Source organism: Artemia franciscana, chromosome 11 (genome assembly GCF_032884065.1).
Source record: "Artemia franciscana chromosome 11, ASM3288406v1, whole genome shotgun sequence".
Lineage (NCBI taxonomy): Eukaryota > Metazoa > Arthropoda > Branchiopoda > Anostraca > Artemiidae > Artemia > Artemia franciscana.
This window is the reverse complement of record NC_088873.1, coordinates 15720146-15734268: the sequence shown is the minus strand read 5'-3', so window position 1 is coordinate 15734268 and position 14123 is coordinate 15720146. Positions and strand designations below refer to the sequence as shown.

The following is a 14123-nucleotide window of genomic DNA, read 5'->3' as shown; positions in this document are numbered from 1 at the left end:
CCCGTATAGTATCTTCTGATGATGATCCTCCTTTGGAGTTTTTTTTTTATGAAGACTCCAACTGATATTATTATGTATATGAGACCCTTCTCTCGTGATGAAGTAGAGAAAATTATCTTTGGGATGGAAAATACATCGGCAGGTAGTGATTCACTCAATCTTCTGGTGTTAAAAATATTGTTTCCTTTGTTGCTGATATTCTTACTTCCCTCATTAATTTGTGCTTGAAACGGGGAAAGTTTCCTGATTGCTTGAAAATTGCTAAGATTACCCCTGTTTTTAAAGGCGGTAATAAGAATGATCTTGGAAATTATCGGCCTATCTCAGTCTTAACTGTTATTTCTCGTGTGCTTGAAAAGGGTATTAACACTAGAGTTTATGATCATTTGGAACTGCATAATCTGTTAAATCCAATTCAATTTGGCTTCAGGAAGGGTGGTCTGTTTCTTTATTTGATTGAGGCATTTGACACTTTTATGGACTAAGAGGGGCTACTTTAGCTTTGCTTTGTGATTACCTCCAAAACAGAGAGCAGTATGTTCGCATTAATGGATTTTCTTGAAGTAAGAATCTTGTTAAATTTGGTATCCCTCATGGTTCTGTGTTAGGTCCTACTCTTTTTTTTTGATTTTTATCAATGATCTGCCGAATGCTGTTGCAGCTACTTCTAGAATAGGGGATATAGTGGATCCCGCACCTTCGAGAACTAGCATCACTACGCCCTTATTTGATGATGATGCGACATTGATGTGTGTTGCTTCAACTGAACAACAACTTACCTCAGCAATTAATGCAGCAATGACTATTACATGTCTTTGGTTGAAGATAAACCGGCTTGACCTAAATATAAATAAGTCAAATTTTGTTATCTTTTCACGGAAATAGCTACACCGAAGGGAATTGTTAAGCGGTCAAATCCCGTTAAGTACCTTGGGATTACTATTGACGAAATTTTATCATTTAAGTGCCATGTAAAAGCTATAAGTAGAATATTATCGCGGAATATAGGGATTACCAGTAAACTAAAACATTTATTTCCTTCAAATGTTATATGGTTATTATATTTTTCTCTGATTCATCCGTATATTTTGTATTGCTCGTCTGTATGGCTTGGGACATTCCCCTCAATACTTTGCCCAATCCACGTGCTGCAGAATAATGCCATTAGATCACTTGGTGGAATAGGGAACCGGGATTCGGTCAGGTCAATGTACAGTATGATAAATATAATGCCTGCAGCCGGATTGCGTGATTTTTATACACTGAAGTACCATTATGGGTGCGTTCCAGAATGCATTACAAGAATTTTTCAGGATAGATCTAATATTCATGGTCACAGAACTCGAACAAGTGGAGATATTGAGGTTCCTCGCCTAGTTTCAAGTAGGACTGCTTTTTCAGTTATTTATAGAGGGGCTAAGCTATGGAATGAGCTTGTTCCAAGTACCTTGCCCATTAATCAATTTAAAACCGTGCTGCGTGTGGGGTTGCTTGGTAGGTTTACCTTTGAAATAGATTGAGATTGATTGATTTAACATTGGAAATAATTGTTTATTGTTTTTTTGTTGTTTTTTTTCTTTTTTTACTTCGGGATCATGATATTTTGTTGTTTGATTGTGTATGAATTATTTATGTAAGTTTTTTTTCTTGGTACACGGTTTCACCTTTCTGCTCATTTTAGATTAACTCATTGTTTTTTTTTTTGTTTTTTTTTTGTTTTTTTCTCTTCTATTTTTTGTTTATTTGTAGCGTGTGGGGTTGCTTGGTAGGTATACCTTTGAAATGGATTGAGATTGATTGATTTAATATTGAAAATAATCGTTTATTGTTTTTTTTCTTTTTTTGCTTCGGGATCATGATATTTTGTTGTTTGATTGTGTATGAATTATTTATGTAAGTTTTTTTTCTCGGCACATGGTTTCACCTTTCTGCTCATTTTAGATTAACTAATTTTTTTTTTCTCTTCAATTTTTTGTTTTTTGTTTATTTGTAACACACCCTCGCAAGCAACGCTTTTGGTGTGCTACCGATTGATTTTGTCTGTGTTATTTCCTTTCGTTAATAAATTTATACTACTACTACATATTACAAGTTACATCGACACTCTTGGCTTATTTAGACAATTTCGTTACAATTTATTGCATACATTTCGTTTACTTTTCTTCTTTATCTTCTCCTTTGGCCTTTATCCAATTATTTATTAAATCTAGATACGCCTTTTTGATGACCTGGATGCACATAATTTTTTTCATTTAAAAATTCTCCTTGACATTCCTCGAAAATTAACCTCAGTATCCCTAGCCTTTCGGACGCACCCAGGATCAAACACTCCACTCTTTCCCTATGATAAACGTTGCATAACAAAAATGAAGAAATATTATAATTTATTTTCCTTGCCCTGGGGCTGTATTGGGGGGTATGATATCTGTTGGGGCGTAAATGAGAGAATTTTTGAAAATTAGGGTAATAGATTTTCGAACGTAAATATTTCATGTACAGAAAAAGCCTTTGGCATTTTCTTCATTGGAATCTAGTAAAGGACAAAACAAAGAGAGTCAGACAGCGTAATCACTCAAGTGTGACATCATGTCTCAGAAAAGTAATTTTCAAAAGATACGTGTGTTGTACTATCCATTGTCGAAAGATGTGTGTGTAATATTATCTTATATATGAATATCCAGTTTTTGTCAAAAAATGAATTCATTCTCAACATAAGGTTTTGGTACATACAAAAGCAGATAGAAATAGTTATGTTCTTTCAAATGAGTAAGCCCTTAAACAGACTGCTTATACTCTCTATGATGTTCCATCGTAGTGCTACCAATGCAAAAAAGTGATTTTCCTTGTTGTTTCAATCCAAAAGAATTTAAGTTTCCTGTATTTATTTAGGCCAAGGCGATTCCAGTGGTACTCCTTTTTTTCCTACTGACGAAGTTGTTTTAACTTACTTTTTACTGTTAAAACTAATCGAGATAATAGTTAACATTTCTAAGGCAATTGTCAACTTTTTCTCACTAGCTAGTTTCTTTCTAAATGCTCTTTTTAATTTTTGGTTTCAATTGGTCTTGGTTTTCGTTACTAGGTCGCAGTTACTGCTGTAACCGTGAATTACTTTTAAAAAGCACTTTAGTCAGTTTGTATTACTATAATTCTAAACAATAAATTTGATTACATAATAAAGTGCTTGTGAATGTGTTCCTTCAACAAAAGAATTAGAAATAAATCTTATCCCTCGCAAGTAAATTCTGGGCTTGGAAACAAAAACATCTGACAAAAATTGGCATTAGTTTTCTTTTGAATGTCAATATTCCAAGTAAGATCTTCCAAAACCAGATGATTTACATATACTAGACAGGTGGAATTGAAAAAAAATCCAGAATATGAGTATGTATCCACCCTTCAACATTATTCTTGAGCTTTGACAGAGAAATTGTCTATTATGTCATATATTACAACCTACTTTGTACCCACTTCGATATCACACAGTATGCGTATCATGAAAAGCGATTTGCGTCAGGGGTATCCGCAGAAAAAGTCCTTCCACTGTATTTTTTTTATAAACTGTAGATTTTTGCAACGTTTAGAATAAGTAAGACAAAACCAATACATCCTAGACTAGGCTGGAATGAGGTTATAAAATGATTTAAAATTCGTTAGGTTTGTTTAAAGGTGGTAAAACTGGACTCTTAAACGAATTGGGGCTTTGTAGAGTTTCGTCCTAGTGGCGGGCTCAGGTGGCTTTACCCTGTTACAAGTTTGTGGTAGGATTGTTGAAGCTGGAAAGTCAACTGCGGAAAGGTACACTCTTTGATAAGGAGTTTCAATCTATGCGCAGACATTTTTCTTAAAAAAACAAGAGCCAAGAGCTCATATGGCACTTGTGACGAAGTCGGAACCTAAAATTAGACTCGGTACTAGAGTTTTCGACTTTGCTGTTCGTCTAGAAGCACTGAAATCGCCAAAGCACTAGACCCCCCCCAACTCCCCCATGAGATCGGATCCGGTCTGGTTATGTCAATCATGTATCTAGAAATTGGGCTTAATCTTCCAATCAAGTTTCATCCCAATCTCACCACTCTAAGCGATTTTCCAAGATATCCGGTTTCCAAGACTTCCGCTTCCCTTCCCCGACCCCCAATGTCCCCGGATCCGATCCGAATTGAAAATGGAGCATCTGAGACATAGGATCTTTCTATATATCAAGTTTCATTAAGATCCGATCACTCGTTCGTAAGATAAACAAATCAATTTTCACCATTTCTCCTCCCTCCAGTTCCCCCCAGATGGTCGAATCTGGAAACGACTGTTGTGAAGTCAATTTATGGTGGTCCCTGAGACGCCTACCAAATTTCATCGTCCTAGCACGTCCAGAAGCACCGAACTCGCTAAAGCACTGGAAATCCCCCTACTCCCCCAAAGAGAACGGGGGCCGGTTATTTCAATCACACATCTAGGACTCGTGCTTGTTCTTCCCACCAACTTTCAATCCCATCTCTCTACTCTAAGGGTTTTCCAAGATTTCCGTTTTCCCCTCAAATTTCCCCCAATATCACCGTATCCGGTTGGGATTTAAAATAGGAGCCCTGAGACACGAGGTCCTTCTAAATATCAACTTCCATTAAGATCCGATCCCCCGTTCGACAGTTAAAAATACGTCATTTTTTTAATTTTTCCGAATTAACCGTCCCTCCACTCCCCCCCCAGATGGTCGAATCGGGGCAGCGACTGTTTCTTATTAGTCTGGTCTGGTCCCTGATGCTCCTGCCAAATTTCAGCGGTCGCTGTATCGATCACGTATCTAGTTTCAGATCTTCTTCGTGTAAAAGTTAGGATCGTCCAGGGTGTGAACCCAGAACATCTCTCGTTTAAAGCGAGAACCATACAACTAGACCAACGATACATAAGAACAACAATCATTTGTTTAATCTTAAATAAATATCTGGTAAATAAAAATTTTTCTCAACTACCTCATTCGCTCCCTCCTCCCAGATGGTCGAAGCTGGGAAATGGCTATTTCTAATTTAATCTGATATAGGCCCTGATACGCCCGCCAACTTTCATCGTTCTAGCTTATTTGGAAGTGCCCGAACTACCAAAACCGGGACCAACAGACCGACAAACAGACAGACCGAAGGACAGAAATTGCGATCGCTATATGTCACTTGGTAAATACCAAGTGCCATAAAAACGAGTCAACGTTAACTAAACAAATACAAGCAACAAACCAGCTTGCGTGTCAAATCACATGAATTAGGCTCTTTGCACTTTATCAACTACAATGAAACAGTTAAAGGTGAGACACGAATTGACAAAAAAGAAAACCATCTCATATCCCAGTTTTAATGCAAATGTGACCTTAGAAGACTAGTCACAACTTTAAAGCGATAACAGCGGTAAAGAGATCACTTTGTCTTAAATCAAAATGGTATTTGTGTATTAGTCTATGACTTTGTTAAAATTTTCTAGAGGCAGTTTAGAAAGCTGAAAACATATGAAAAATGGAAAATATTTCGTTTATGTGTGGCATTAAAAATATATTTCGGCTGTTTCGGTGGAAATCCACCCCAGTCAAATATCAACTAAACTAACATTTAATTGACATTTCCCCCGTTAAAGAGTGAAAATCTAATAGTACTATCAAGAAATAGGATATGACAAATTCGGTTTCTGTAGACTATGATTATTTTTTTTTGTAAATTATGTAAATGGAATACATTTGACCTGACAGTTTATTTTTTTAAATACCCTAAACTAAGACAAGTTCAGCCTCAGGGTCATGATTGAATATGATCGTCTTCTTCGCCTTGACTATGGTGCCAAAAACTCATATAACCGGTACTTGGAACTGGGTGGGGGAGACTTTGTTACCGTATTCCTTAGAAAACTTTGAATTTCATCGCTTTTACGATAATTTGATATATATTTTCATATAATCTGCCTTTTTGATAGAAAAAAAAATAGGCCCGTAAAGATCAGATCCATTTTGTGGTTGTTTTTTCTCCCTTTTCATAAAATTATTCATGTTTTTACTAACAATTTTGTTATGTAATTTAAAACCGATTAAATTTTGCTTTTATATCAGCATTAATAGTAAATTGTTTTTAGGGGCAAATTGATTGATCTTGTATTTCTGTTTTTAAAATTACTTTCTTTGAAAAGCAATAAATTGACAAGCATCATTCCCTACAATCAGTTATGTTGGTTATGTCAAACTGTGTAATAAAAAGAATTGATTGAAAGAGAAGGGGATGAGTGAGAAAAGAAACATGAATTTTACACTTTGATCAAGTTTTTCACTTTCTTTCGGCTTTTTTTTTGCTTATATTTGAGTCAGGAGATGGGCGCCATAATTAATTTTTCCCCGGGTACGACTAACCCTAGGAACGGCTCTTTGTCAGCACCCCTCTTTTTTATAACTGCTGCTACAGTGAGGCATCACTTGTTTTCAGCTGTGTAAATGATCTCCGATCGCGTTTTCGATTCGTTCCTAGGTTGCTTGGGTCATGGAGCGATTCTCCAAGAAAACCGGTCTGTTTTATTTTGATAAATATCAGAATTGCCACCTGGTGTTAACTCATTGAATATATTTAAGTCATGGTCTTTAAAATTACAACATGAATTAATGACGAAATATTTATTGAATTTATTTGACAGCCGGAAGTTGGCACCTTGGTAAAACTATTGCTATTATTTTGGCTCATTTGTTTTTGCAGTTTGTTCGATGTCAATAGTGGAAATGAAGGATTTGCTCAGAAGTGTGCATAAAGAAAAACGATAAAAGACAAAAAGAAAACAGAAGTAAAAAGGACTCAGGGGGACCAAATATTAGGCTCCTTAGAATTTTCGCCTTTTTATATGAAAACTCTTTCACTGAGTAACTCGTTCATTATATTTTGTTTTATATTTTCAAATTTAAATTTTTAGTTGTCTATGTCCATCATTTGACACAAAACAGAAAGAAGGGAAAATATGAAAACAGTTTAGGTCGCCGATGGTATCAAAAGAGTGCCAAAGTCAGAACCAAAGGGTAGCACTTTTGGTGCCATAAACTCACCAGTTTGTGCAATGAATAAAATTATACACAAAAAAATGATTTTGATAATACTAAAATTGCTCTGAAAGTGTCATATTCGAAAAAACATAAGAACTTTCGGTCAAATACAAATCTTTCTCTTTAATAACAGTTTCTGTCCCCCCTCTTCCTTGAACCGCCATGAAAATTTCCACAAGCTTGCTTCTAGTGGAGTGGATCGTAACCAAAATCTGCTTTGCCTTATTTGTTTGTTTTTTTCAAAGATTTTACCAGAGAACTATTATACTTAAATAATCATGCAAATTATTTGAGAGCCTTATCTCATAGTGTAGAGATGTTTTAACCTCTGAAATTGACGCTATTTTAGAAAAATTACGTAAAAACCTACTTTAGAGAAACTGAATTTCCTTGAAAATATTATTTCTATCATGACTAGACTCGTTTACTAACATTACAATCGCGTAATAGAACTTATAATAACGTTCCAGGTCCCAAATTTTTTCCCTCTGAGAAGATCTCATCACGTATTCTATAGGTTTAAAAATGTTCCCGAATTAATATAGCTGTAAGAATATTTAGGGAGGGGGGCTAGAGTTTGAAGAACCCCTCCTCCTGCAACCAGTCAATTGTTAAAAGTTCTGACTAATCGAAGAACTAAGTCTACCTAGCTCTAAAGTGCTATTAATATACATTTAATATATATTTTTAAAGTATTTCTATTATAAATCCTTAAGGGCTTTAAAAATAAAAACTAACTAATGTAAAGCTAACTAAGAAAATGAAAAAAAAAATGATTTTCTGTCCATCAGCCATTTTTTCTGGCTAACTCTTGAAAACTCAAGCTGCAGACAAGCAATGAGCAGCATTTCCCATGATTCTAAAAATAGAGATAATTCCACAAGACAAAGCTGCTATTCAGAAAAGAAAAAAATCAAAGCTAAACAATCCAATAAACAATATACTTGATTTTAACCGTTTTTTTGTTTGATATCAGATGATTTTTATGCATGATATATGTTGATGAAGATCTACTAGGTGTTATCTGGAAGAATGTTATCTGGAAGCTGCCAATAGCTGTCTGAGTGCTTCAGACAGCTATTTCTTGTGCATGCCACTAGCTTGTTTCTAACGGTAAATTCTAACGGTTTCTAACGGTTCGGAGGCCTTTTGACTAAGAACCGTTGTTTCAGCCTTGTACATTAGAGCAATTACTACAGATTGTACAAACCCTGGTCATCTTCTGTCTTCATAAGGGCAATCAGACATTACTATTCTGTTTATTTTGTTTCCACTAGATTTTCATTTAATTATAAAATAAACAATTATTAACAATTGTGTTTATCCTAGTTTTGGACGTCGACGCATTTGAAAGACTTCTTGGACCTTGTATGGATGTCATGAAGCGAAGTATTGAAGTATATGAAGATCAACTAGTCAAACTATTTGGCTCAGCAGCAAATATATCTGATGCAAGGTCAAGCTAGGCTCAGGTGTTGTCTTTTAGATTCATGTCGAAATTTTGGCTGACAATTTGCAAATTCGTCGGTAACGCGATTTATATTGAATATAATTATGTGCGTTTAGCAACCTTCAGTTTATAGGTTCAGTGACTTTTATGAACGGAGTGCTTTAAAAGACTTTGAAGTATGCCTATTGGTACTGTGCTATCGTAGGTGTGTTTTACTGCTCAGTCTTGTTTAATCTTATGCTAAGGGAATTGTTTGCTTGGGGGGTGGCAAGAAAATTGCGATAATTTTAAATTGAAATATGTGCCGCATATTGTACGTAATTAGAAAAATTAAATGCTACAAGAAATTAGGTTTGCGTTCAATTGTCAAAGAATATAAACTTTAGAAAGAATACAAAACTATTATTTAAAAACACATCGAGCCTGGTGGGCATCTATTATCATCCTAGAAACCAAGTATTTAAGGACAAAGCCGTATTCAGGTGGATGAGGGGATATGAGTTTGAACCTCCCCCTCCCCCCTCCGAATTTTTCCTCTGGCTCGTAAAAACGTAACAAAAATAATATAAACAAATATTTGATGAGTATTTTAAGTTTCTTTTTACCTCCTACCTGGAAAAGTACCCCCCCCCCAAACAAAAATCCAGGATACGGCCTTGTGTTGCCTATAAGATAACCTTTTGACCATCTTTGGTATCGGACATAAAAGATATCTTCCTAGACACCAAAGGAACTTGTTTTGCATGTGCTTAACCTCTCAAGTTAGAATTTTTGTTTTTCACAAAAAAAGAAATGCAATCCTAACAAAGATTACACCTTACAGACATTTTTTTTAAACGCATCAAAAAAAATTTATATATCTTTTTGTTAAGTTTTTACGAGTCTGACTTTTTTTGGAAGTGGGGAGCGGGGATCTAACCCCTTGACCCCATCCCGAATATGGCCTTGTTTATCTACTGTATTTTTGATCAATAAGATAAAATTGTTTAACAATTCCCATGACACCATAATTCCTTATTATTTTTATTATCTTTGGTCCATGCAAAGACAGCATCGGAAGGTAAGACCTATGAGACTAATAGAAACGTTACGAGGACTGTTTCATAAAATTGCTGAATGATATAAAGGTCTATATTGAGGGCTAGGGCTCAAAATTACTTACACCCCCTCCCACTTCCGACTCAAAAATAAACAAAAAAAGCCCCACCTGTAGCACTCCCCTAGCCGCACCCCCAACCACTTCACCCGGGCAGCTTGCCACCCCCTGCCCTTGACTGGCTCTGTGTATAATGGGCATAAGGGTGGTACATGGTTCCCATTAGCACCTTATATTTTAAGATTCGTGTTACGAAAAAAGGAACAAACTTAGGAAAAAATGTTTAAAGAACTAGTTAAGGAGCAAAATTGAACTGTCAAAAAAGTAAATAATTACCCATCCTTGCTCGCCAGCAGCTCTTGTGATTTTGACGCCACTTCCTAAATTGCAAAGCTGAGAGCGAATAGCTTGCTCCTTCATTTTATTTTATTTGTTTTTCCATTTATTATTTTTTGTACTCCGCATCGCTGTTTTTGCTTTTTGTGGGTAAAAAATAAATTTGGGTAAATTGCTGCAACTACAACTAGCCGAGCAATAAACCTGAACACCTTGGACTGCAGGTTATGTTATACAAAAATTGCATTTCACCATTCAAATCTAAAATTAATTTGAACTTCCTTGTGTTTTCGTTAATTGCTCGCTAAAAGATATTGTGTATGATATGCGGCATGATAAAGTATTTTTCTTAATTAGCCTTTCATTGTTTGTTTTTGTTTATTCTATTACGGTAAGCTGTTCTCTTTCAGTTTATTTGGATGGTTTGACATCACTGCCATCTCTAAAAATCTATTGAAATTTCTTTTATGTAAAGCCAAGCTACCAATAAAAAAAAATTATGAACACAAAAAGTTCCGTAATGATGTCGTTATGAAGAGTATAGAAAAGATAACTTAAAGATCAACGAATCCAGCGATGCATCAGCATCAGTTCAGATCTAAGGGGGCTGAATTTTTCCCCGAGAACAATAAATATTATTTTATATATTTGACCGCAAATATTTTTGTATTATGATTGAAGCTTGCAAAACATTAAAAAGTAGTAATTTTACTCTAATAGTAGTTAACTATAAGAAAAATTCAGACCCATTTGACTCCATCCAGCCCCCCCCCTCCAAATTGAATCTGGTCCCGTGCCTTCAATGGATCACGAACAATGACTAGAATTCGAAGATAATTCCACACTTCACATAGTAGATGCATAAACAACAGATTTATTCATATTTGATGAACCTTTGCTCAGACAGAATATTCACGTTTTTTCCTTTCAGAAAATATCAGATTTCAGTAAAAATGGTGACTGTGGTTCTTTTTAAGATAGAAAAGACAAAGTCCATCGTTTCAGGAGATGAGTGATATTCTTCAAACGATTGACATTTCTGATCCCAGATTAGGCAGCTCCCACTAAAAGGATCCAAAATAGCTCTATTTTTCAATAGATATTCAAAATTCGGAAAAAAACAGCACCATAAGACCAATATTTCTGATCAAAAATAGTCCCAAATTTCACCAGTATTGCAGAAAACTGTCGTGAGAATTCTGTCACTAGTTCAGTCTTGGAACCGTCGAATCGGAGGGAATAATTGGTTACACTGCCATCTATCTTGTGAAGAATGGAATTAAAGACTTCTGAATGATAAAGTTCTATACTGCTTTTACCTTATATCTTCTTTTTTTATATTTAATAATTGTCGTATCTTTCAAGTGAAAGAATAATCGATGTTGCACATTTTGGAAAAAACTTCAATACTTATTCGCTTGTTCTGTTTTTAAATTTTATGTTTTGTGTGTGTAGATCCACATTCCGTAGTATGATTTTCTTTTTTTAAAGATGAGTTATTTTTTTTTGCTTTCTTGTTCTAATGCTAATCAGTATTTTGTGTAAAGTTCATTATTTTTCTAGTCAGTTGAAAATAGAAATGTCACTTTTTAATTTGTATGGTGATATTGATTGATTAAAACAAGTCATAATTCTCGACATGAAGTTTATATTTTATTTGGATGAGCTCCCTGACATAAAGAGTAGCCAGGCTTTTTTCAAAGGGAACGAACCTTATTTTGGGAAAGGGAGTTTCGTCTAGGCCAATGACCGGGCACCTTGATTATGTGTCCCAATCGTTCATGATAATCAATGGTTAGGGAAGAGCAGCCCTTGATAGCTAGAAGTTGAAACTTTAAACAAATCAATTTTGAAAACGATACGCAGATAAAAAATAGTATTTTATTATGCTTTTAATATCAAGTCATTCATAATTATGGAGGCGAAGTAAAGAACCACCCTTGTTAATTAGAAGGTGAACCTCTAAATTAGTTTTGATAAAAGTGGGCTACGAAGATAAAAATCGTGTTTTTATTATTCTTCTAAATATCTAAAATTCATTAAGTTTAAAGTTGTATATTGCCAGAAGTCCGAAATTAAGTTAGAGGTTCTAAAAAATTGTTCTTTCTAGCAAATCATCTTGGGCCACTTTGAAAGCAGGACATCCTTGAATGAGAAGGGAGCAATAATCTCAATTCACAGAAACTAGGATTGGGGGCAAAAATGAATCTTTCAAAATATAGGGGGTGTAGTTTTGTTATTTTTTCAATTTAGTCGATTAGAGTACCCAAAAAGCCAATTTTCAATGAAAACACCAAAAATGGGTATTTATTAATTCCAGGGGGCCAACATCCCTCTGCCCCTCCCCTTCAAAACAAAACAAAAATTTATAGTCTATGCCTCCCAGTTTCAAAATGAGCGGTTACTATAAACCTCTTATGCAGTATTATTGAAGGTCATGCAGAATTCTATAGACGGGCATCAGCTATAAGGGAAGAGGTGGAATAATGAAATTGTGGGTTTTTTGTTAGCATCAGTTGAGGTGTGTAGCCCCAAGCCTACCACAAACACCGAATATATAAGTACTTTCTGCGAAAAGGATATCGGAAGCTAAATAGATGATCGTGCGCGATATCAATTGCTTCAGGACCCCTGGATTCCACCATCTAAATAAAGCTTACCGTATTCAGTTCATAAAAAGCAGGGCGGGGATGAAAAGAGATTTTTCAATTGTACTCGCTTGGAAGAATCGCATTGGATTTTACTCTCAAATAAGATGAGAGGCTTTTTTCTGTAAATATTGCGTTTTGTTTAACATTCGAGGTGTTTGAGGCTCTAATCAATTGCAAAAGTTGATAATGAAGCCCCTTGCAGCTTTCGCTAAGCTAACTGGAAAAGACGATGACTTGGTGTCTCATGAACATAATCAGTACCAACGCGGTTCAGTTGACACAGGCAGCATTTCCTTCTAAATACAATAACCCTCAAACCAGCTTTTTAAGCGATGTGAATAAACAACAATTGAAGCCAATTGTAGAAGTAGTTATTTTCGAAAAGAAAGGTTTGAAAGAACATTGCTCTTCGTGGCTAGAGAGATAATAAACAATTCAAAAGCGAACGAAAATTTTTCAAACTATCAAGATACTGTATAAGTAGTGGTGATATCACTTATAAACAACATTTGAAAAGCTAAGGTCCAAATACTGTATTATATAAGCAAAACAACGTAGCAAGATTTAGTTGAATGATAAAGAATCTCTTCCACATGAGTATTTTATTGGTTTTTTAAACCAACAGGAAACTTATTACTTGAACAGCATTGGAAACTTCGAACCCTTTACTAAAGGGGAACGCTTGGAAATGTTTTGGATTTTTTTCGGTCTCTTGGTCTACACTTGGAAGATGGTGTCGACATTGGCACTGATGTACGTGCTATGATGGTTTCAGAACATTATGATGCTGCAAAAAAAGTTCAAAAGGTAGCAAAAAATGCCCTGCGTTGCCTATGTTTCAACCATGCTCAAAATCTTTCTATTTCAAAAACTTCTTCTGTCCAGAGTGTTAGAACCTCCATTGGAATAATAGAAGTTTTTTGTGCTTCTGCAAAGCGCTATGGTGTTTTAACCAGAGTAATGAAATAACAGCTACCTGGCATGTGTGAAACGCGCTGGATTGAAAGGCCCGATTCCTTAATGTAATTCATGGTAGATCTACCTAAAATCACGGAGGCTATTGAGACTATCAACTGCTGGGAGAAATTCGCAACTGAAGCAAAAACAAAATCCTTATTGACTGCTGTCACATCATCCGATCTGATAGTAACCATTTACACATGGACTGATTTTACTGCTCAGTCGACTATTTCAGAACAAGAACTCGGACCTTGCTTCGGCAACAAGCCACGTTAAGGACCTTTTAACCCAGCTGGAAGTCAAGTGCTGGGAGAATGAAAGCGAGTTCAAAAAACATTTTACAAGGTAACTAAAGTTGCAACTGAACTATGTTTAGAAGTAGCAGACTAAAGGATAGCAAAAAAATAAAGAAATTGGATTGATGTGCCATTGAATTAACTCGAGGAATATTATAGACGGTCAGTTTTGTTTTCCTGTCCAACTTTATTATTTCGGACCAAAATAGCCGTTTTTCCGTTGAAACACTGGACACTTTTAAGGTCAATGTTTTCTTGCCAATAAATTGTATGGAAGCGAACA

General features: G+C 35.4%; 1 protein-coding gene across 5 annotated transcripts in view; it reads left to right on the top strand.

Annotated features, from left to right (window-relative positions):
• LOC136032875 (cAMP-dependent protein kinase type II regulatory subunit-like) overlaps positions 1-11571 on the top strand; it is a 137722-nt gene extending 126151 nt beyond the window's left edge. For all 5 annotated transcript variants that reach the window (XM_065713296.1, XM_065713298.1, XM_065713299.1 and 2 more), the window contains one exon: positions 8381-11571. In XM_065713296.1, coding sequence (XP_065569368.1) covers positions 8381-8517 — 137 coding nt within the window. In that variant the 3' untranslated portion in view covers positions 8518-11571. The remainder of the gene's footprint in view (positions 1-8380) is intronic.
• The last annotated feature ends 2552 nt before the right edge of the window (positions 11572-14123 follow it).